The 25,513-nt window shown below is 41.9% G+C and overlaps 1 protein-coding gene across 6 annotated transcripts; it reads right to left on the reverse strand.

Moving 5' to 3' along the window:
- Positions 1-206: 206 nt before the first annotated feature.
- On the reverse strand, positions 207-24,966 carry SETD4 (SET domain containing 4). 6 transcript variants are annotated; one of them, XM_081302378.1, is made up of 11 exons: positions 24,942-24,966; positions 22,525-22,629; positions 17,406-17,501; positions 15,542-15,579; positions 11,800-11,888; positions 9,899-10,328; positions 8,445-8,619; positions 6,715-6,796; positions 5,492-5,572; positions 2,352-2,475; positions 207-425 (listed from the first exon to the last, which is right to left on the reverse strand). In XM_081302378.1, exons 2-11 carry the CDS (start codon positions 22,595-22,597, stop codon positions 246-248), a joined length of 1,368 nt encoding a protein of 455 aa, XP_081158504.1. In that variant the 5' UTR covers positions 22,598-22,629; positions 24,942-24,966; the 3' UTR covers positions 207-245. The 6 variants fall into 6 exon arrangements, with proteins under 6 accessions (XP_081158504.1, XP_081158506.1, XP_081158503.1 ...); XM_081302380.1 differs by lacking the exon at positions 24,942-24,966 and adding an exon at positions 24,352-24,555; XM_081302377.1 differs by lacking the exon at positions 24,942-24,966 and adding an exon at positions 24,175-24,300.
- Between the last annotated feature and the right edge of the window lie 547 nt (positions 24,967-25,513).

Here is a 25,513-nt window from a genome sequence, read left to right on the forward strand (position 1 = left end):
ATTTTGTAGTGGATGAAAGGTGCCACTCAGATGGCACACGTGTCTTCACTCACAGCTCCCCATTCCCAGAACTCTTCTGCCCCTGCCGATGTGCTCCACACCCCAGGAGCAGCCACCTGAACACCTGATCTTAAAAGCTCGGTGTTACAGGGGAAGGACTAAGGGCATGGGCTAGAATACAAACCACTCAGAGACTGCAAACAGCAGAGAGAAAATCCGTTTAATCCAACTTAGTTTAAAAATGCTTAAGTCACACCCACCACAGGAGGTGACCCCAGGCATTCGGAGGAGGCCAGGTAAGTGATGTGCAGGCTGGCGAGGGTCTCAGCGGAGGCCTGGAGGACCTTCAGCTCTTCCCGCCACAGTGTTTCCACCAAAGCCAGCTGGCTTACCAAAGACACCTTTTCATCCTTCATGTGAGAAACCTGAAAGTGAGTTTTAAATTATTTTTTACTGTAGTAAAATAGAACATAAAATTTGCCACTTTAGCCATTTTTAGGCATATAGTTCAGTGGCACTGCGTGATTCCCAGTGTTGTACAACCAACACTACTATCCCCTCCGACTCTCTGCCACCCCAGACATATCCTGTGACCACATATTAGCATCCTTAATCCTCGCTCCCAAAAGCCCCTGGTAACCTGCACTCTACTCTGTCACTCTGGATTTTGCCTGTTCTGAATACCATATGGAAGTAGAATCCACATATATCCTTTTGTGTCTGACTTTTTTCAGTTAGCATAATGTCTTCAAGGTTCCTTAAAATTGCTTTTTATAATCCCAGTCACATTTTCATATAAATGAGCTGATTTCTCATTTACTTAAAATACTAAGTTAAAACATAAAAAAAAATCTATTAGTAAGAAATCATGTGATCAATTTTTACCTATTTAAATGTACAGGCATAGACACTGAATCCGTCTGAGTGCCCATTACAGACAAATGGATAAAGAAAACATGGAGTATGTACACAATGGATCACTACTCAGCCTTAAAAAAAGGTACATATCCTGGGGGCTGGAGTTGTAGCTCAGCAGTAGAGCACCTGCCTTGGACACGTGGCACTGTGTTTGATTCCCAGCACCACATATAAATAAGCAAATAAAATAAAGGACTATCAATAACTAAAAAAAAATTTTTAAAGGTGAATATCCTGTCATTTGTGACAACGCAGACAAACATTACACTAAATGAAAGACATTATGTTAAATGAAATAAGCCAGGAATAGAAAGACAAAAATTATAAGTTCTTGTTATATGTGGATAGAAAAAAGTTGAACACAGAAAAAGAGGAGAATGGTGTCAGAAGATGCTAGAAGTGAGGGACGGGGGAGACACTGGTCAAGGGATACAACACCCAAGCTAAACAAGAGTAGGCTCCAGAGACCTTCAAAGTCACCTAGCAAAGATCAGAGATCTACTGTACAGCATGCTGACTGCAGTTACTAACAGTATGCATCCTTGAAAATTGCTAAGAAAGGCTGGGGATGTGGCTCAAGCGGTAGCGCGCTCGCCTGGCATGCATGCGGCCCGGGTTCGATCCTCAGCACCACATACAAAAATGTTGTGCCCGCCAAAAACTGAAAAATAAATATTAAAAAAATTCTCTCTCCCTCTCTCTCTCTCTTAAAAAAAAAAGAAAAGAAAAAGAAAATTGCTAAGGAATTAAATTTTAAAGAGTCTCACAACCAAAAAAAAGTATGAAATGATGTATATGTTAAATAGCTTGATTAAGGCATTCCTATATGTATATGTGTGTGTGTGTGTGTGTGTGTGTGTGTGTGTGTATATATAAGAATATCTCAAAACATCATGTAGTACAACATAAATATATGCAATTTTTAATCTGTCAATTAAAAGGGAAAATTTTAAAGGTGTAGGTACAAAATCAACAGTAAAATCTAGCATTTACAACATTTTTTTAAATACTTATTTTTTAGTTGTAGTTGGACACAATATCTTTATTTTATTTATTTATATGTGGTGCTGAGGATCAAACCCAGGGCCTTGCATGTGCAAAAGGTGAGGGCTCTACTGCTGAGCCACAACCCCAGCCCTAGAATTTACAACATTTAAGACATAAAACGTGCTCTTAAAAAGATCTACTGTCGGGCTGGGATTGTAGTTCAGTGGTAGAGCCTAGCACACATGAGGCACTGGGTTTGATCTTCAACACCACATAAAAAAAAAAAAAAAAAAAAAAAGAAATAAAAAAAGATATTGTGTCCACCCACAACTAAAAAATAAATATTTTTTTTAAAAAAAGATCTACTGTCTTTAATAACATGTATAAGACAAATAACTTCACAGTCACAATGCTTAAGAAAAGGATGTCATATTCTAGAAACATACCCTCTGAAGCATAGCAGAACTCTCCTCTAGGAGATGATGGCATATTTTCTGGGCTACATCCAAACTTGTCTTCTCATTTGCATCTGAAATTACTTCTCCAAGAAGAACTTTTTTCCAGCACGTACTAGAACCAAAATGTTCAATAAAGTAATTTCAGCAGGCTCTTGAGAAATAAAGAGCTTTCACACTGCAAACAACAAACTCCCCTCCGATTCTTCCAGAGCATAATTAAACTCCTTCTATAAGCAGCTTCCCTAAAACCTTCACACCATGGGCAGTTCCCGTGTGGAAGCAACAAGGTGCACAAAAAGGAGCAGCCAGGAAGAAAAGGCAGGGGGACCGTGTGCTCCTTGCTGGCTGCGAGCAGATGTTACCATCATCACAACCCTGTGTCTGGGACACGGTAAGTGGAGTCGTGCCCACTAGCCAAGGGAATAAAGCAGGAGACAGAGGAGGAAGGGAGAGACAGGACAGGGAGCCAGGTCCACAGCAGAAAGGCCAGAGGACTTGGGAGCTAAGGCACTGGGGTCGTCCTACTCTTCAAGTGACAGTCTTTTTTGCCGGGTGACAACTTGGAACGCACTTCACAAAGCAAAATGCTCAACAGGTACAGCCACAGCTTTCTTTATGTGAAAGCCACTCTGCTTAGACACTCTGCAGGTCTGCAGGAGTGGAGCTCGGTGGGCAGGTGGGGCTCACTTTCTGAAGGCAGAAGAGTGTAGGTGAGCTAGGGCAGGACACTGAGCCGGAAGGGGGCAGAGCCAAGGCCACACGTGAGGAAGGAGCACCATCAGGGAGAGAGGGGATGGAGGGGCTGACTGGGAAGCAGAGATTCTGGAGAATCGGCTGACAAGAGAAGGTAAGAGCGTGCAACGTGCAATGTGCAAGTGGACGTAGACATAGCCAGCTAGAAACTCAGAACAGCAACAAGACCCGACAGGGAAGAGTCGTGACGTCTGCAGAGTCAAGAGACAAGGCTGCGCCTCAGGAACAGAGTGCTTGTGACAGAAAGCAGAAAATTACCATGTGCCTGGACAGTGTCCCGTGCATGACCACTACCTAATGTAATCTTCACAATTACCTAACCCAAGGGAAGTGAGAACTGGCAGGACAAAACAAGAGGGTGGGAGGCGACCAGCTCGCAAACCCCCAACAGGCAGAAGCCCACCACCTGCTTTTCCTGCACCCGACCCAGAAGTGACTCTGAGGGAAGAAAAGAGGCCTAAGGATGACCTCTGGAAAATGTCCAGTTGCTTTAACTTTAGGCTGAAGTGCCTGAAAAGGTCTCACATCTGGCTTGTTCTGAGAAGCATTTAAAAACACTTGCATAGTGACAACTTGGAACGCACTTCACAAAGCAAAATGCTTTTGCATGGGTCTGCACAAAACAAAATAAATGTAAAACAAACTAATGGGAAGAACAAGTCAAAGGAAAAAATAAAGAGGAAAAATACAGTATTGTCAGGAATGAATCAGGATGCCTGTACATTTGGGAGGACCACAAATATTCCCAAGCTTTCTTTTATAATGAAAAGAAGGAAACATATCAGTAACAGAACACACCATCTGCTGAGAGTGAAAACACCTACAGCTGACCCTTGACCAACTCAGGAGCTGACGGTGCTGACACACAATTAAAAATCCACAGATATATATTTTTTTGGTACCAGGGATTGAACCCAGGGGCATTTAACCACTGAACTGTATCCCCAGCCCTTTTTAATTTTTATTTTGAGATAGGGTCTCTTTAAGTTGCTTAGAGCCTCACTAAGTTGTTGAGGCTGGCTTCAAACTTCTGATCCGCCTGACCCAACCTCCCAAGTTGCTGGGATTACAGGTGCCACTGTCCCAGCCACAGATAACTGCTGACTCCCCCAAAATTTAACTACTACTAGCAAGCCTTAACAATAACATAATCGATTAATACATATGTTGTGTGCTGTGTGTATCATATATGGCGGAAAACACACAAGGGCTGGGAAAAATGGCTTTTACTGTGATACATAACTTACTGCAGAGACAAATGCTCAGGCAGAGATGATAAGCAGAGTTTTAAGCAGACATTCCAAACACCACAATAGCAACAGGAGGGACACAAAGGTGTTACAGTAGCACAATATTCACTACACTGAATTTTATGCAGTTACGATTTAAAACTGCATCTTTCTGATATGTTTGTGCATAAATTTTGATAAAATTTAACTTTCTGTATATTTATGGTGGCAAATGATAAAATGGACTATTATCTATACATATTTGATGTTTTCATGACATAGCTAACTTTTTCTTAATTTTTAAAGTAGTTGTAGGCTATGCAATTCATCTGCAAGGTTTTTCAAATTACTGCAAATTTCAAAAAAATTCCATGAATAAGGACCTGCACAGTGCAAATCTGTGCTGCCCATGGTTGAGATCGTCTATTTCCCAAGTTCCTACAGGAAGAGAAGAAGGCAGCATCATGCACAGCAGGCAGGACTGAGTGAGCACCAACTACATCCAGCACCGTGCTAAGAGCAATTTCTAAGCATTATTCATTTACTCCTCAGGCCTCACCGTCTTCAAGAAGTCCTCCCTCCATGCAGGGCAGCAGCAAGATGAAGGCTGCTTCCCTGAGGAGGCCCCAAGCTGCAGCAGCCCTGTGCTAGGCAGAGCACACCCAAAGGTGCTGACAGGAGGCTGCTGCGAGTGGCACTGACAGCTTCACAGGATTGCGAGGGAGCCTGCCGGGGCTCCTCCACCTGTCTCCCCATGGAAAACCCCAGGGCTCTCCTTAACATAGCTTCTGGGTCTCCCCTGGCAACTGACAGGCAGGGCTGTGTGAGGAGCTCTGCTGCTCCCAGGAAAAGCAGACCTACTCTGAGTCTTGATGCTGAATGGTGACACTGCTCACAAAAGCCATCAGGTCACCAGCAGAGAAACATAAGAGTTGAGAATGAAAACTTCCAGAGCCATGTACGTGATTATGACTCTAAAACCAGAATCCAGAAATGGTTGAAACGGTAAAATTCGCCCTGGATAAATCAGTTACATACAGAATGGCCTTTCTTTTTTCTCTGTTTGGGTATTTAAATAAAAGCCAACACCCCCAAATTGTGTCTAGGTTGTGACTACAACTTCAGACCAACACACGTGGAACTTACAATTTTTCAGCTTCCAGACATAACAACTTAAGAGCTGTGAGTAACCTCCAAGATGGCCCATCCCATCCAAATGTCAAATTTCTAAAGTAGAAAAACAAAGACATTTCTGTCATTTCAGTATTTCATGACACCATGACAAATGGTTGATAAGCCAAACATTTTTTAGAGCATTTTTTAGAACATTGTTACCTATGATGTTGGTCAAAACAATACTTAAGAATAAATACTTAAGAGTACTTAAGAATAAAGTCTAAGAAACAAAAAATTCTCTTTTTAAATTTTTTTAAAGAATAAAAAGCTGCCAGCGCTCATCTGTAATCCCAGCAGCTCAGGAGGCTGAGGCAGGAGGATCGAAAGTTTGCGGCTAGTCTCAGCAATTTAGCTAAGCTGTAAACAACTTATTGAGACCTTGTTTCAAAATAAAAAATAAAAAGGTCTAGGGATGTGGCTCAGTAGTTAAGCACCCCTGGATTTAATCCCTGGTACAAAAAGAGAGAGAGAGAGAGAGAAAGAAAGAATGAATAAAAATCTATTCTTCCAATCACTTTTAGTAAGAAGCAAAACTTGGTTAAGAGATGCACAGGACAAAGTTCATAGTGATGAATGATGGAAGAATCTGGATGCTACCGCAGCCAGATAGCTCTCACTCAACTGCTATGTGAGAGCTATCTTAATTTTAAACCTTAATTTTATCCTCAAAGAAAATTTGGAAGGGAGAACCTAATGGCCTATCTACGCATGTAGTGTGGAACCACCAACCACCCCTTCCCCAGCGCCTGTACCATGATGCTGGTGACTGGTTCTACTGAAGGCCATCCAGCCTTGCCACAAGGCAGAGGCAGGGGGCTCTCTTTTAAAACAGTATTGAATAGTTCAAGTTTGTTTTTTATTTATTTATTTTATTCTTTTCTTTTTAGTTGTAGTTGGACGAAATACCTTTATTATTTATCTTTATCGAACCCAGGGCCGCACACATGCTAGGTGAGCGCTCTATCACTGAGCCACAACCCCAGCCCCTCAAATAAGTTTCTTTAAAGAGTCTTAGTCCTGTGTCCTCTCCTCCACAACAGTGAGCACCACTTTTCTGCACACAGTAAGTGCTCAACTAACACCTACCAGTGAGCTGATGGGGTTAGGAGGTGTCTCATGGAAAATCCAACCCTCAATTTTTTCAAGAAAACTTCCTAAAAGAGTAATTTCAAAAGGGAAAGGGAAACACTTACTCTATAAAGCCATGATCCTTTAGAATGGAAATCTTTTTGTTCATCTGTTTATCAGTTGATGGAAGATATTTAACAAGTGTATCTGTATTAAAAAAAAATTCATACAGAAATTTAGGGTATAATTCACACAAAAGTGTATCTTCCCTCTCCATCTGCACTTACTTTCCTTCCCGTTAGGATCAAGTATAAACAGTTTTTCCTAAGTCACACGAAGGAAATCTACTCTTCAAGTCCAATTCACTGAGATCATTATTTAGTCCCTGAAAAACTGTAAGAATTCCAAGGCCTCAGGACAGAACACCCATAAGCTGAGTTCATGTTCCCATTAAGTCAATCAATGAACAAAACCAGGTCATTAAGACATGGTAATAACTTGGAAAACCACAACCAACAAAACACAGGCTCTGTAAAAACATGAGAGAAGTCTTGTAACAAGAGTTTTTAAAAGGCAGAATTCAAATAGCATAATAATGACTGGTTGCAATTACAAAAAAAATGCAAATATGTAAAAATTGACAGTTATTTGGAGAATAGGACAGGGTAAGAAGGGTTTTTTTTCTTTCTATGGTTGTAGGGCCTAGCATATATTAGGCAAGTGCTCTACTACTGGATTGTACCCAAAGCCCTTTCTTTATTTTTTAACAAAAATGTGATTTTTCTTCAAATTAATTTATTTGACAACTGTCATTTCATAGCCATCAATATTAAAGTTATGAGGATTCTGAAATATGAGCCAACCTCAAAGCAAGTTTTCCAAGAGACTCTGCAAGGCCCAATTTTAGTTGTTTTATTTATATTTCGAGGAGTATTATTAGTCTGTGTAAAGGATGCAAAGTATAACCTTCACCATTTCTATGTCCCTTTCAACTTACACATGACTACTTCAAATTATCTACTGGGGAAATCTCTAGACATTTCTTCATGACCTCCAAACCACCACTACTACTTCAGAAGAAAAACAAAAATCAGCCTTCTATGTACTATTTCAAATACTAAATTTGGAATTTTCACATCATAAATTTAATGACTAAATTATTACTTTAAAATATTATCATCAATGACAATGGCTAGTTAGCAGACCACAAAAGAACACAAGTGAAATCAATTTTTTTTAACCATGGCATTAATCTCCAAACATAGGATTACATATTACACTTATCTCTTTGATTAACACAGTATCTTAACATTTTCATTCCCTGCTTTCTAAACCTATCTTCAGTAACAGGGCTTCAGTACAAATATTTCCATTTCCTTCGATCTAATAATACTATGCTTATCTCCTTAGAAATCTTCCTTTCCTTTTGCATTGTCCAATATGGTGGCCACTAGTCAGAAATGGCTTTCAACCACTTGAGATGTGACTTGCCTTACTAAGGAATGAATTTTAAATATTCATTTAATTGTAAGCAATTTAAATTGAAACAGCTCCATGCACCCAGTGGTCCCTGTATGGACAGTGTAGGTCTAGGTTTCTTCCAGTATAGGCCTCTGACCTAGTGCAATAAAACTCTGCTCAGTTCTTATCCACTTTATCAACCAAAGCTTTGCTGTTTTGAGTTCAATATTGAAACTGCACAGTTAGAAAGAATAGGGCTAGCTCTACCCAGGATAAAGTAAATGATGTGTAAGTATGTTTCAAGGTTTTACTATTTTTAATAAAACTCAAAATAACAACATATCCAAGTGGGACAAAAAATTGTCTTAATAAAAAAAGCAAAATTGATTCCAACCTCTTGAGACATAAACACAAGCATGAGGATTGCAGGGGGAAACAAAGCCATACTCCAGCAGCAGCCGCTGGTTGTCGTGTGGGCCATAGCAGATGAATACCTCCTCGTGCTTTCTACAACCGGAAGCTGTTCTAATTTCATAACAACGAGTCTTCTCATTAAATGCTGCATTTACCTAGAATGGAAATTTGTTAGAGATTATTTTAAATATAAAACTAAAAAGCTGAGCTGTGGCCTCTGTCATAAGTTATTTTTGGGTAATCCTTTAAAACTGTACTAACCATTCTTAGAAGCTCAGGAACCCAGGCCACACACCCACAGGCAGCAGTTCGTGGTCTTCCTACAGTAGTCTATAAAATCACTGCTTTGAAGCATAAATGCACCAAAAGCCCCATCAAAATAAAGTCACGCCAATGGGTAGTGACTGAGTCCCTAAGTCCAGCATCCTACAACACTACACACGCTGGCATTATTCGTATATATCAACAGAAACACCCCTCTGACCCCTGACCCCTGTGGGTCACACTGTGGAAAAAGCATCTTTCTGTAACAGTAACAGTCGGACAGGCCAGGCATTGTCCTGGGCCTAAGCAAGCACAGCAGGCCTTCCCAATCTCCTCTCACTGGCACCTCTGATGTTCTCGTGGACGCATGTCACATAAAGAGACGAGCACAAGCAGAGCCAGCCATACGCCTGCACAGTGCATCCCTCGTGCACCCCTCACCCATAGGCAAGCCCACTGATGAACTCCTCTCCACCCTGAAAGTCAGCCCTTTACCTCAGCATACCCATTTACCCTGCAGACACACCCATCTCCCATACCTGCCACCAAGGGAAAGGGCAGGGAAAGAGGGTATCTGCGACTCTGTGGCTATCTCCCAAAGCAGGATTCTTCATGATTTCCTGACTCCTCTCCCCACAAATATTCATCTATTTAATCAAAGTTTACCAAACATCTATTATATGCCAAACTCTGCCCTGAGCCCTGGGGTTCCAAAGAGAACAAAAAGTCCCCATCCACAAAGATTTTGGTGCTTAATGCAGGAAGGAGGAGTCCCTCAGTGATCAGAGCAAAGGTTAATGCTCTGACAGCAGTGCCACCAAGTGCGAAAGGGATGGGACAGGAAAGAAGCTAGACCTCGGCCCCGGTCTAGAAAGAACATGAAGGAAGGAGGACTCGAGCTGCTGGTAAAGGTAGCCTAGAGGATGCAGCCCAGGGCTCCTGAGGCCTGGACAGCAAAGCGGAGAAATGGGGCAAAGAAAAAGCATTCCAGAAGGACAATGGAGTCAAAAAGAAAAACTCAGAATGCACGAAAGGCAGGTGGGTCCCACGGATTTACCCGAAGTCAGCTACACTCTCCCCATTGGTCTCGCTCACTATTCAAAGTCCCAGGTTCTACACACTGAAATCTTCCTATCAAAACAGACATGTGTCATCATGTCAGCTTCTCACCTGGACGTGAGGGCTGTGATTCAACAAATCCAGGTATGGAGCAAGCGCACAGGTGTCCGGCTCTGCAGAAAGGCATTCCTGCTTCCTAGGCCTCAGGTACACAGCTCGGGTGTTGACAGTACACCAGGCCCACAGGAGGGCGCTGTAGCTGAAGATGCTGTCAATGGGCTCTGCAAACAGAGGCTGCAGGGAAGAGAAAAAGTCTCTGGAGGAGGTGAAAAGTTTCTGCACATGGGCTCGCTGCTCTTCAGTCTTTGCTTTTAATGCTTTGGGTAGAAGATTCACCACTTCTGGCTCCAAACAAACAGGGCAGGTGTAGGTCTTGGGTAAAATCTGCAAGTAAGGCTTCCAGAGAGACCGGTCCCCAGCATGCCTTTCTGACACTAAAAAGGTGCACAGAGCCAGCAGAGGAGATGGACGAGGCTTCCACCTTGAAAAATTAAGGTCAGATTGAAGGAGTTACTCTGACTTGAAATATGGAATAAGCTAAGTACTTTGGTTTGCTGCAGGGAGAACTGTGCTCCAAAGGTCGACACGCCCTATGCTGACTTAACACCCCAAGAGCCGTCTCCTTCCTTAAGGCTCTTCTCCAAAGCACATCCTGGCCAGGGACCTCAAAAAGCCACATTTATGTGTCAGAAAAGCTGACTCTACAGATTTCAGGACTGTTTACAAGATATTTTACATGTTTTTGAAAACAAAAATCAATAAAACACCTCTCTGCTTCCAACTTTGTTCTCCTGTTTGAAAGCTTCTGCCATAAGTCCATTGGTTTCACCTGGATAAGGGTATAGAATACAGTGGGGAAAAAAATGGTGGAAAAAAAAACCTAAACGTATACCATCCAATATAGGGACCATAGGTATATGTAGCTGTTTATTTAGAATTAAATTAATATTTAAAATTCAGTTCCTTTGTATAGTTAGTCACATTTCAAGTACTCAAAAGCCATTTCTGCCAGTGGCTACCATTTTAGACAATGCAAAATAAAACACCTCTGTCATTGCCCAGCATTCTACAGGATGGCACTGAGTGAAATCATAATACACTCACAAAACTTACGTGCTTCGTTAGAAATTACATAATTTTCGTTAAATAATTACTGATAAAATATCTCATGTGGCATGAATGTGTTTAGAAAAAGTTATCATTAATCTTTTAATATCCAAATATCCAGATTCTTATATTGAGATGCATTCCACCTAAAACTAAAGGATGAATGATAAAAGGTTAACCCTAAGGGCAACCTTGCCCCCAGTCAGCCAATACAAAGATGCAAGGACGGGTGCCCAGAGCTGTCCTTAGGATTAAGCAACAGCACAACCTTTCAACCCATAATGTAGAAACTCCTTCCACTGAGGTGCACCCAAACAAATGCCCACCAGAAATGAGCCAGAAAATACTCTCAGCTTTCTTAACTCCCACTTCACCTCCTCTCTATACCTAAAGAGAATTAATTCTTTCATAATATTAAAGCTCTTCATAGTTGAGGAAGAATTCAAGCACATAAAAATAAGGGTTAAACTAAAAGAAAGGGTTAACTAACCCCCGTGGATACCTACTATGACCAAGGGAACAACTGCTACCTATCAAGGCACTTGGCTGTGATTTACATATATGGTCCCACTTAACCTCCACTTTCTAGTTAGGTGATGGGTCAGGACTCACACCTGTGTCCCCTGCAGTCTATTATTAAAGACTTCAAAATGCAGTTTATATGCAGGAAGAATAAACTTCTAGGACAGAATATACCTTTCAATTTGCATTCACTTGAGTTCAGATATTTATCTGCTAGACAAGCATCTGGATCCTACTGAACTGTGCCTTGGATAACACATTTGCCATGACAAAGGCATTCAGGAGAAGCACTGGCACCAGATCAACATGATGTGGCCACTTACTTAGTAATGTACACCCCTAAGTAGCTTCGAATCACTGTTTCCGTGGTGAGCAGGCAACTCTCAGGCAATGAAATAATCATCTGTCCCTCCTTGCCAAAAAGAAAATAAAGTTTAGGACACCAGTATTTTGGGATGGACTTGTACATATTGTGAAGTCACTGATCCCGCAATCATCTACCCAAAAGCCCCTACTACTCGCCACAAATAAGCCCAACAGCAGGCTCACTCCCAATTCCCTGAATCAGCAGATGAGTCTGCTTGAACACTAGTTCAACAACCACACAGAATTAAAAGTTCAGAATGGGAATGACTCCCACCTGTCAAACCGGCACAGGAAGGAAACATGGAAACACTTGAAACCATATAGTTCTTCTAATTCCTTATGTGAGGAACCAGTGATACCTGGGGGCACAGGCACAAACCACTCAAAAAAGTTCCATCCAACAAAGCCTGGCACAGCAGCATGCTGCTTAGTTTCAACTATTCAGGAGGCAGAGACAGAAGGATCAACTGAGCCCAGGAGTCTGGCACCAGCCTGGGAAACATAATGAGACCCCTTTTTCTTAAAAAAAAAAAAAAAAAAAAAAAAAAAAAACTATCCAGTGAAATCCAAGTGAGCAGGCAATGGCCTAATCTCTGAGATCTGTGCCAGAGAAGGCAGCCCAGCACACAGATTCTCATTCTACCACTTGCAAAAGTGTATATTGCAGTTTCTCTTACATACTGTGGGGTCAGGCTCCAAATTCCTCAATAGGACACCCATAGCGCAAGAGTTAACAACCAGAATCAACAAATGGGACTTACTCAAACTAAAAAGTTTTCTCTCAACAAAAGAAACAATAAGAGAGATAAACAGGGAGCCTACATCCTGGGAACAAATCTTTACCCCACACACTTCAGATAGAGCCCTAATATCCAGAGTATACAAAGAACTCAAAAAATCAGATAATAAGATAACAAATAACCCAATCAACAAATGGGCCAAGGACCTGAACAGACACTTCTCAGAGGAGGACATACAATCAATCAACAAGTACATGAAAAAATGCTCAACATCGCTAGCAGTCAGAGAAATGCAAATCAAAACCACCCTAAGATACCATCTCACTCCAGTAAGATTGGCAGCCATTAAGAAGTCCAACAACAACAAGTGCTGGCGAGGATGCGGGGAAATGGGTACACTTGTTCATTGTTGGTGGGACTGCAAAATGGTGCAGCCAATTTGGAAAGCAGTATGGAGATTTCTTGGAAAGCTGGGAATGGAACCACCATTTGACCCAGCTATTCCCCTTCTCAGTCTATTCCCTAAAGACCTAACAAGAGCATGCTACAGGGACACTGCTACATCGATGTTCATAGCAGCACAATTCACGATAGCAAGATTGTGGAACCAACCTAGAAGCCCTACAATAGATGAATGGATTAAAAAAATGTGGCATTTATACACAATGGAGTATTACTCTGCATTAAGAAATGACAAAATCATAGAATTTGGAGGGAAATGGATGGCATTAGAGCAGATTATGCTAAGTGAAGCTAGCCAATCCTTAAAAAACAAATGCCAAATGTCTTCTTTGATATAAGGGGAGTAACCAAGGACAGGGTAGAGACGAAGAGCTGGAGAAGAAGATTAACATTAAACAGGGATGATAGGCGGGAGGGAAGGGGAGAGTTAAGGGAAATTGCATGGAACTGGAAGGTGAGCCTCAGGGTTATACACAATTACATATAAGAGGAAAGGAGGAGTAGGAGAAAAATTATATAAGTGGAAGAAACGATTTATAGTAGAGGGGGTGGAGAGAGAGAAGGGGAGGGGAGGAGAGGGGAGGGGGGACAGTGGAGAATGGGATAGACAGCAGAATACATCAGTCACTAGAAAGGCAATTTGTAAATCAATGGAAATGTAACTGATGTGACACAGCAATCTGTATACGGGGTAAAAATGGGAGTTCATAACCCACTTGAATCAATCTGTGAAATATGGTATATTAAGAACTATGTAATGTTTTGAACAACCAACAATAAAATAATAAAAAAAAAAGAAATCTAAAAAAAAAAAAAATACAACCACAGAGAGAAAAAACGAAGACAAAAAGTAACAAACAGGCACTGGACACTGGAGACACTGGTAGTGTACAACATTATGGAACCAGTAACAATCACCAAATAGAGCACTAAGAAGCAGATAGAAGAGCCTGCCTTCATTTTAACCAGCATCAGTAATTTAACCAGTCAGTAAATTATCTCAAAGCTCTTTGGGGTTCAATCTATGGTTTCTGAATCTATAAAGCAGGTGATCAGTGTAGACATCCCATGATCTTCTACTTTAAAAAATAAATAAATAAAACATCCTATATCTTGATTGGTAAATATCTCTTTAACAAATAAATTCTCCAGGCTATACAGTTAAGATCTGTGCATTTCACTATATGCAAAATGTCTCTACTTTTCAAAAAGTTTAATTAAAAAGTCACAGTTGAAAGTACAAATGAAGCAACTACCAATTATCGTTTAATAATTTCAACAAAACTACTTATAGATACTGCTATATATATGAGAGGTATATTTCTTCTACTCAAATTCTGCTTCAAAATAAGTCAAGGCATAATTGACTTATTATGCCTTTCTGAAAATATACAAAATATTGCGCAACAATGTGAATATACTTAACACTACTGAACTGTACATGAAAAATGGTCCAAATGGCAAACTAAGTTTTATATATCTTACCACCATTAAAAATTGAAAACTAATAAAAATATAAAAGCAGCACAATAGAATTACAACATCGAAAGGTATCATTTTCTTAGCTGAGTTTAAAACAAATTAAATAAAGGAATTAAAAATAAATTTAGGGTCCGGAGGTGTAGCTCAGGGGTTGAGGGAGGCTTTGCATATAAAAATACACAACACCAAAAAAAAAAAAAAAAGTTTAGATAAACTTAAAGTAAAGGAAACAATTAATTTCTAACTTTAAAGAAAAGCATGCATCACATAATGCTCTAAAATACCACAGAGAAAAACTAAAAGGGATCTAAAGATCATCTCCTTATTTACCAGATAAGGAAACAGAAGCAGGAAGGACTGGAATCTCGTTGCCAATCCCAGAGTTGGCAGCAACCCCTGGATCAGGCCTTGTCCCCAACTTGCTCAGGCTCTCCTCCCGTACCACGAACAGCACCCCTCACACATCTACAATATGACCTGATTTTTAAACCTTGATGTGGTGAAGCATTAGGAGAGGCCTACACCAAAATGACTTCTCTCTTTCTTCTCCTAACAAAGTCCCATTTAAAGAACAAGGGGCCAAAGAAAAGGCAGCAGGTTTTTCCCTCCCAAGTAGCCGCCAGGCTGAGCAACAGAACACTGGCCAATGGGGGCGGGGCACTGGGAACATCCTTCCAGGGAGGGTCCCTGCACTGCCTTTCCTCCTTGCTCCCTCCTTTTGCTCCAGGAGCCTAGACAGGCTTAGGGAGGGACAGAGAGCTAGAGGGAGTCTGAGCCTCTGAAGGCCACAGGTCTGGCCCCTCTAGGTGTTATTAAATGACAGCAAAATACACTTCTGAACTGTTTTTAAGCACTGAGACACTCGGTTTTGTCTTTTATATGAAGCAAACTTAACCCTACTTGACGGAATCGTAAGAGAAATAGTTATAAGTACTTTTGATTCACTTGATTTGAACCACAAAAACAAAGCACCAAAATCTGTGTTAGGTTTCAAGGACAAAAGAGAAGTTCTCACCCGCAGGGGTGTTCTGCTCATCAGCCCTCTTCCTGTACCTAGGAAAGCAAACATGGAAAAGAGGTGAATATCTTCAACTGTATCTTCAAGGTCCTAGAGAGCCCATTTTGAAAGAAAAATGTGAATGAGCTCCAAAATTACAAAAAGCTGAAGATGGGTGTCCTTAGCCCTCCACTCCCAAGGGAGAGGAGGTCAGGAAGCTATTCTAGAAAACATCATGAACTCCTTATGATATTATAATCAATCTGATAATGTGGCTTTCACAGATCATTCTTTGACTCCCCAAAACAGAAAATTAAACATTCTGTTAGAGGTAGCAGAAACCCTGATACAAAACAACTAGGTCAAAGTTGTCAGAACCAAAATGGAGTTAACTTGTGCCGTGAAAGAAGGGTCCTCACACTTGATTGCCTGACAATAACAACTGTCACAAAAGATTCTGCCACAACCACAACCTCAAACAAAAATATTTCTGTGAGGATAATTGCCAGCAATTGTCTGTTCAACCTTGGAATGATGCCACCCTTGTTATTGATCCTTACAGCCAACAAAAATTGTTCATTTATCTTACCCAAACCTTCTCATTCACCTTTAAAAACCCTTATCTTCCTCTGCCTCCCTGGACATGCCAGTAGTTCACTATGGCCTGCCATTCCTGATTACACTGTTTTGGAGCCCCTCTCTGTTGTTATTAACTCAAATCAAGCAATTTAGTCCAAACTCACCACATGTGGCTGATTCTTGGGGAACAACATATCATTTCACTTGGCCAGAGGCACACACGGAAATCATCTATCTTGGGAGACACAGAGGAGCTTATTTTGCTCAAAGTCAAATTAAAACTGAATGATAATGTTAATGGCCAGAGGAAGCATTCAGTAACATATACTTTTACATTTTCTATAAGGTAAAATGTCTGTATCCTGCCCTGTGATATAGAATTTCAGGGCCCTTCTATCACACAACTCCTTCTCTGTACTGTGGCAGACCCCAAGTCCCTTTGAAGGGCATCCTGGTGTATTCTACCATTATTTCTAGCCCACCCATGGGCACAGCAGGGTATCCTTGTATGCAGGTATGCACTAATAGCAAGCTATCCAACTTCTGTGACAGAATGTTCCAGAAGAAAATTACAACCTAACCTCCACAATGAGCTCTTCAATTCCCATATCAGAGGTTAAAATGCCTCAGCTCAGGTGACTGTGCAGCCTGTAGCACTGATCAATTGGCCATTCACCAGCTCCTCCTCCAAGACACTGAACTGTACACCTGACACCAAGCTGAGGGACAATATGGACTGAGGGCCCTCCCTCGCCTACAGAAAACTATGCCAACTCACTGGGGCCAGGGATAATCCCATTAGCCTGCATGCTTGAAAAATCCCAGGAAACCACCACAGGCAAGGTGACCAGCACACGGGTCACCCAGTACCTTTCCTATGATCCTAGCTAGGCATTCCCTGCAGGTCGGGGTCCAGGGCACCTGTACTTCCACTGAACAGACAACTAGATTTAGTGCACAGGAGACCCAGAGTCACGGTACTGGTCCTGTCAATACCAGAGAATCTGGCTCAGATGAATTTGTAGCTCCCCTCCCACGGGTGTGTAACATATCATAATTGTGTCTTTTATGTCCCTGTCCAAGACTTCATCTTATTTTTATATTCTCATTCTCCTTTTCCTTTTGATTCATCATTCTGTCATTTCCCTTCACCTACCACGTACATTTATATTTACAACAAGGTGAAGCACAAACAGTGTAGACAAGTCAAGAAGCCCAACACCTAGCAACAGATGTACTATCAGAGAGCGCTCCACCCACTCCCATCTGAGAGAGGTCAGCAGAGCTGAAGCACAACTCTTACCTGGAAAACGAGCAGGAGTTAAGTTCCTATCTTCAAACTTCCTGTTTTTCAGCCACTTCTTTAGCTCTATAAATTCAGACTTGTAGCTCTCATTCACTGGTTGGGAGAGGAAAAAACATGCTCATTAAAATTACTATATACTAAGAACACCTATAATCAAGAATATCAGACGGACTGATCATAAAAGGTTTAACATCAACTAAAACAGAAAGACCATTCACTATATGATCATCTCCACAGATGCATAAAAGCATTTCATCAACTCCAACATCCATCCTGATAAAAATTCTAAGCAAATTAACACAAGGAAACTTCCTCAGCCCAGGAAATAATATCTAACAAGGACACAATGGTGACAAACTCAGTGCTTTCAAGACCAAGAGAAGCGTATCTCACCTCTCCCTTTTCATCAACACCAGTATACATGGCAAGAAAAACAAACCGAAGGAATGAAACAGGAAAAAAGTAGTAAACCTGTCCTTATTCTCAGAAGACATGAGCACCCATAGAGAAAATCTAAGGGGAGTCTACAAAAAAGCAACCAACTAGCCAGGCATGGCAGCACACACCCAAAATACCAGCTACTATCAAGGCTGAGATGGGAGGATTGCAAGTTTGAGGCCATCCTAGGCAATACAAAGAGATACAATCTCAAAACTATGAAATATAATAAAATACAAATACCAAAATATTATGTTGCAACATATCAAATCAATTCATAAAAATTCAATGGTATCTCTACATATGAGCAATAAACAAAAATTAATATTAAAAATGTCATGTGAAATAGCATCAAAAAATATATAATTCAAGAACCTAAAAAACAGATAAATCTAAAAAAAAGTAGACCTGCACAATAAGAACTTCAAAATATTACAATTAAAAATATATAAATAAATTAGACTCTTATAAATTGAATATTATTTCCCTCCCAAAATGAGTATGTTAAAGTCCTAGTTCAACAGTATTTGAAGATGGAGCCTTAGGGAGTTCAGGTTATGAGGTCAGGAAGTCGTGAGGGTGGGGCCTTTACCAAGGGATCCCTGCTCTTACAAGAAGCAAAGAAAGAGGACTGAGGATGTAGCTCAGTGACAGAGTGCGTTTACCACGCGTGAGGCTATGGGTTCCATCCCCCAACACTAAAAAGGAGGGAGAGAGATGGTCTGCCATGTGCAGACAGTGGTGATGCAGATGGTCACCAGCCAGGAAGACAGCACTCACCAGGAACCAAATCAGCAACACCTTCACCTGAGGTTTCCCAGCCTCTACTACTAAGATATAAATTTATATTGCTGAAGCCCATTCTATGGTATGTTGTTATGGTAACCCAAGCTGATAAAGACCAAGAATGAAATAGATTCTAATCAAGTTAAGACACATATGGGGGCTGGGGATGTGGCTCAAGCGGTAGCGCGCTCGACTGGCATGCGTGCGGCCCGGGTTCGATCCTCAACACCACATACAAACAAAGATGTTGTGTCCACCGAAAACTAAAAAAATAAAAATAAATATAAAAAAAAAAAAAGACACATATGGTACACCCTAGAACAATAACTAAGGAAATAATCCAGAACAACAAAATGAAAAAACAATAAAGAAATGAAAACAGTTCACTAGAAAATGCTGATTTCATACAAAAGAAAACAGTATAGAAGAAGTACTGGAACAAAAGCAAAGATAGGAGACACACAGAAAACAAAATGCAAAGTGGCAAATGTAAATCCACATCTATCAATAACACCAAATGTCAGTGGATTAGGAAATTGGGGGGAAAGCAGAGTTTGGTAGGCTAGATAAAAACAAAATTCAAGTATATCCTGTCAACAGAGACATTCAGATAATGCAAGTAAAGGATAGAAAGCCCCAGAGGATGCACAGCACCTAGGAAGCAGAAGTGACTACTCCAACAAAAGACCAGAAAGACTTTCAAGCAAAAGTCAGTAGAGAGAGACATTTATAACAATGAAGGGGTTCATCCATCAGGAAGACATAACAATTACACACAGATAGAAACCAAACAGCAGAGCCCCAAATATTGAAGCAAAAACTGAAAGAATTAGAGGGAACAGTTGACAATTCTACAATAATCACTAGAGACTTGAAGATCCCGCTCTCAATAATGGGTAGTTAAGCAGAGGATCAACAAGGAAGGAGAGAGAACACAAGGACCCAGCAGAATGGAAGGAGAGCTGCTAAACACGTTACCCACAGCAGCAGAAAGTGCATTTCTCTTAAATGCACAAGAAGCATTCAGGATAGATCACATTACAGACCAACAAAAGTTGGCAAGCACATGGAAAACTGGGACTCTCACAAACTGCTATGGGAGTATAAAATATACAATCACTTGAGAAACTCGCCCATGCTGCAGTTTCTTACAAGTTAGAAAGAAATTCCCACCACCACTCCCGCCTATGTAGTTATTCAAGGAAACAAAGGCGTAAGTCCATGCAAAGACTTGCACACAAGTGTTTGCAGCAACTTCACCTGCAATGGCCCAAAACACAAATGACTCCAGTGCCCAGTTGGGGGAAGCAAAACTTGAGCTCTACAGTAAGGGTCTGGGGGTCTGCAATTACTCTGGCAAAAGACACACTACCAAGAAAATAAAGACAGAATTTTATTCACCTGTACACACAGATATTCACAGAAAAATGCAACTCAAGGAGGTGGTTAAATTGTGGGGCTTCTGTACCATCTCATTAGGGTACTTTGGTGGGGGAGAAGGCACTTATGGGGAAATGAATGGCCTTAGAAAGATACAGGCCCACAGAAGAGATGAGAAATATGATAGTCTTGTGATGATACTTATTAAGGTGACTTCTCATCCCAGTGCCAGGTTCTCATCTCTAGTGATAGGAATCAATCTTCTCAACTTCCAAAACTTCTGGGCAGAATCATGACCAGTGAACACCACTCAGAGGCTTTGATTTTAAACAACAAGTGAATGAACTCAAGGAAAAAAGAAAAACTTACACATATACAATATATTATACATCCTGCCATCATCAACAGGATGAACAAACAATAAAGGCATTCAACAATAAAAGAGAAAGAACAAATACAAATAACAATGTGAAATTATTTCAAAATAAAATAAACCACATTTTTAAGAACAGGACACACTGTGTGATTCTAGTTACACACAACTCTATAAAATGCAAACTAATCCATTGTGACAGCAAGTATTTAAGAAGTTACTCAAGATGTGGGGTACAGAGGGTTCAGCCAGGGATGGTAGGAAGTGATTATTTAAAAAAAAAAAAAATGGAGGGCCGGGGTTGTAGCTCAGTGGTAGAGCGTTTGCCTCTCATACATGAGGCACTGGGTTTCATCCTCAGCACCACATAAATAAAGGTATTATGTCCATCTACAGCTAAGAATATTTTTTGAAAAATGGAAATTTTATAGCATAGTGACTTCATTTATGATACACATACCAAATTATATACTTTAATTACACAATATTCATTATGAGAATTATACCTCAGTAAAATATTTTTTAAAAATGCACAGGCATGGTTGGGGCTGTAGCTCAGTGGTAGAGTACCTGCCTCGCATTGTGAGGAACAGGTTCGATCCTCAGCACCACATAAAAATAAATAAAGATTATGTCCAACTACAACTAAAAAAAAAAAAAAGGAAAGACATAAGCCTTCCAACATACGTAATCAACAAACAAGGAAACAGATCTTGTGGTAAGAGCAATAAATTAACAAGCATAATCATTTTTTATGTGTTTATTTTGAAATGTGGTAGCACTGTGTTGCCTAAGTAGGCACTGAGCTCCTGGGCTCAAGTGGTTACCCACTCAGCCTCCCAACAGCTGGAACTATAGGTACCCACCAGTATGTCCGGTTAAATGAGAAATTTTTTATTTTTAAGTTATAGTTGGACACAATACCTTTACTTTATTTATTTTTATGTGGTGCTGAGGATCGAACCCAGAGCCTCACACTTGCTAGGAGAGCGCTCTACCGCTGAGCCACAACCCAGCCCTTAAATGAGAATTTAATGAGCAACTTTACACACATAAATACACACAGATAAAGACACAGCTTTATGGTAGCCTCTATGAAAAAACATACACTATATTGCCGACCCTCAAAAACTAGTCCGGTTTGGAAACAAGAGTTTCATGAGAAAGCTTGGAAAAATATTAGATCCTCAAAGAAGAGTACACCTAATAAGGATGATTGCAAAAACTAATGTCAATGACTAGTAGAAAGAGCATTTTCAAAAATATAGGACCTCAGCTCAGTTCTGAGCACAGGAGAGAAGGCAAACAAGCTGGGAGAAGGAAAGGAGACGTTCTAGGCTAAGGAGAGAGATCGGCAGAGCTGGAAGCGTGGGGCCCTAGAAGAGGTGAGCAGAGATGACGTATTTCCAGGATATTGAGCAGCCAAATTGGAGCTCCACTGGTGAGAGACACGAGTGCCAGGCAGGAGGTGAGATCTCACACAAAAGGCACGAGGATCCCATGACACACCTAACCAAACAGGCAACACAGACACAATCCCTCAGGAAAGCTGCACCAACAGTGACAAGTAGACAGCAAAAGAGGATGGAGGCAAAGGAGCAGCGGAAATCATCCCGGGGGCAAAGGTAGAATGGGAACAAAGCTAAGAGAGATTTAGTTGGCCACAGGCTATGGAGGGCCAAGAAGCTTGAGGAGGCAGCGATTGCCTCAAAATGGTGCTGACATGCTTGGGGTCAACTAGGAAGAGTGTAACTAATTTTATACAGAAACAATTTACATTTAAACAGCACTTTTAAGTTGTCCAAGCACTTGCACATACTGTATCTCCTTCAGGCTGGTTACATAGATTGGGAGTGATGAATTTACACCCCCACTTTTATACCCTACACATAACTAAGGTCATGGCAAGCCACAGATCCTGGGTCATCACAGAGAAAACTACTGAAGCAATAACTGAAATATATTCATATAGTCCCCAGGATTGGAAAGAATACAAGAGCACCATTAAAAAAAAATGCTCTTTAAGAAACAGTACTTTGGAACAATATCTATCTACATGGCTTTGAGAAAAGCTATGTACATCACTGGACGCTAGACAAAAAGGAGTTCTGTTTTACTAATAAAAAAACAAAACCATACCTCCTCTTGATTCAGAACTTCTGAGGTGTTTTCGCCTCCTGATCCGGCTTGTTCTCCCTCTTCCCTTCTGCATACTAAACTGGAGTTTCTGTGTAGGTGCCCAGCCTAAAATACAAAGCAGGTCTTTGTCTTACTTTCCAGCTGCATGACAGTCACCACCCTTGCACTGCTGAATATGCAAACGTACATTTGGGTAAGCTGTTTCTCTAATGTGCTTTTTGTTCAGGAAATGTTTGTGCCATGAGCTAAATCAAGATCTCTTCCATAAAAGAGACCCCATCATATGGGTCCCTCTGAAACAGTTTCAGCTTGAGGCCTTAATGAATGTTGATTAATGACAGAAAACTTCATAACTGATTTTTTTTTTTTTTTTTTGGTATTGAGGACTAAAGCCCTTTTTTTGTATTTCATTAAGGCAGAGTCTCAATAAGTTACTTAGCATCTTAACTGTTGCTGAGGCTGGCTCTGAACTAGAGATCCTCCTGCCCCAGCCTCTGGAGCCACTGGGATTACAGGTGTGTGCCACCATGCCTGGCTCATAAACAGGTGCTTTGGTGACCTGTAAGATCTCTATTGTTTTCTTACAAATGCTTATATTTTATCATTACCTCATTAAAAATTTCCATTGGAAAATCACCTTGAAAGGGCAACATAGTTAGAATCCGCTCTGTGCAAAAGACTTTCGGGCAATGATGCAAATACCTTATTTCTGGACTGCCCAATACAGTGGTCCCTGACACATGTGAATCTTGAGTACTTCCAATGTGGCTATTGAAACTGAAAACAGAATTTTTTTTTCCTGGTACAGGGATTGAACCCAGGAGAACTTGACAACTGAGTCACATCCCAGCCCTATTTTGTATTTTATTTAGAGACAGAATCTGAGTTGCTTAGCTCCTCTCTATTGGTAAGGCTGGCTTTGAACTCCTATGATCCTCCTGCCTCAGCCTGCAGAGATGCTGGGATTACACCGTGTGCCACGGTGGGCTCATAACTGATTTTATAAACGAGTGCTTTGGTGACTTGCATATCACAGTCGTAACCAACATTTACTAAAACACCAATTTGAATCAACCATATTTAGAACACGCAGAGCTGTGAAATTCCTGTTCCACTAAAACTCTTCGACAAATCAAAAACTTTGCTTTCAGTGGCACAGTCCTGTAATCCCAGACAATGAGAGGGCACTGGCAAGAGAATCACTCATTTGTTCGAGGCCAGCCTCACCAACTGAACCCCCATCTCAAAATTTAAAATAATAGCAACAAAAAGCGCTGGGGGTGTAGCGCCATGGTAAAGAATCCCTAATCCCTAGGCTAATACCCAATACCAAAAAAAAAAAAAAGTGTAAAGTAAAAAATGCTGTTTGTCGTAGCTAACACAGTCTTGGAATAAACATCTTTAAACAGGTGTTTGCAATAGATTAGGGAGAAAACACAAGTCAAAAAAGCAGACAAGCCAAGATGGCAAGATGAAGAGTGGCTACTAGAATTTCTACAAGCTGCTTCCATACAAGCAGCGCTCCACGCCCCGCAGGGCTTTCCTCTAGGGCTCGGGGTGGCTCGAAAGCCCCCTGCGCACCCGCGACGCCGGGCCACCCTCCGGTCCCCGTGCGCTCCACCAAGCCCGCCGCCTGCCGGGGACACCCACCGCCAGCGCCCAAGCCGCACGCCCAAGGGAACAGCCCGCGCGTGCGCACTGCTGGGACGGGCGGCGGCCACGCACGCGCGTCTCCGCCTACGCCCAACTCAAGAGAGACCTTCCTGCAAGCCCCAGCCGCCGCCACCCGGGCAACGCGCGGCTCTGACCGGAAGTCCCCCGGCTCACCCGCAAGCTCGTCACGGCCTCTGACATTGCACGGGCCGAGGGCGACCCAACCCGCACAGTCAGAGGCTGAGAGCCACCACGCCCGCCTCTGGCCCTCGACCGCCCAGACGTCAGTCACTTGCGGAGCCCCGCCCCTTCCCGTCGCCGGTGTGCGCGCATGCGCAGCTGCCACGACTCGGCGGTTGCGCCCAACCTTGACCGCTGGGTCGGCGCTCGGTGTTGCGCGGGCGCCTACAACCCTCCCAGGAGCCTAGCTGCCCAGGCTTGCCCTGTGCTCCACTAGGACGCAGCTCCTAGGGCGCCCCTCGCCGCCCGCAGGCCCTACCGGGCGGACGCTACCTGCTCCCCACCCCGCTCCACTCCTCCCCTCCCACGGCCGGGACACGGTCTCGCCCCCTCTCCCCACCTGTCCCGCCCCCGCTCTCTGCCCAGCTCCAGACCCGCCTTGCAGGAGGATTCCAAATAATCCACGTCGATACCAGTCCCAGGAGACGGAGCTCCATTTCTACCCACCATCTTGGATGTGGGCTGTGCTTAGTAAACGGATTCCTGAAAGTACAACGTGGAAGAGGGTCTGGGTGGGAACCAACCTGGCAAATACCGCCTTGGCCAGCTGGTCAAGGCGACAGCATCCAGAATAAGTCACATAGACAGCATTTCCCTCCTGTATTCCTCCCCAAACCCATAACTCGCGTTCTTCCTTGAAAAAAAGAAAAAACCAACCCCAGGATTCCTAAAATATCTTTTCTGTCATGAAAACCAAACTCTGACAAGCTGTCATAAACGAGAGAAAACCAGAGAGACATGACCATTAAATGCAGTGTGGTATCCTGGAGGGGATCCTGGAATAGAAAAGGGATATTAGGAGGAAAACAAGTGAAATCCAATAAGGTGTGGAGCTTAGTTTTTGCAGCTGCTTCAGTATTGATTTCTTGTGACAAAAATACTACAGTGTTAGGTAATGTAGATATGAGCAAGGTCACTGGAAGGGACAGGGAAGATAAGCAGACCAAAGAGAGGGATCCCAAAATCTGCTATCAGAAAGGCTATAACCAGTTGTGGTCAGAATTATTGGGTCTCTTGGCAAACAGCACACCCAAGCTGTCAAACAGGTCTCAGGCATGCTCCCTAAACTGCAATATGTTCAAGATAACCCTAAACA

Source organism: Spermophilus citellus (assembly GCF_964194105.1).
Source record: "Spermophilus citellus genome assembly, chromosome: 7".
Taxonomy (NCBI): Eukaryota; Metazoa; Chordata; class Mammalia; order Rodentia; family Sciuridae; genus Spermophilus; species Spermophilus citellus.

Excerpts from the sequence above, each read along its gene's own strand:
- SETD4 (XM_081302378.1), bottom strand. The coding sequence starts at position 22,597 with ATGCAGAAGGGAAGAGGGAGAACAAGCCGGATCAGGAGGCGAAAACAC. Across the intron at positions 5,573-6,714 it reads AAGGATCATGGCTTTATAGA|AAATTTGACATTTGGATGGG; the intron begins GTAAGTGTTTCC and ends TTTCTACTTTAG. Across the intron at positions 2,476-5,491 it reads TGTCTGGAAGCTGAAAAATT|TACGTGCTGGAAAAAAGTTC; the intron begins GTAAGTTCCACG and ends TTTTGGTTCTAG.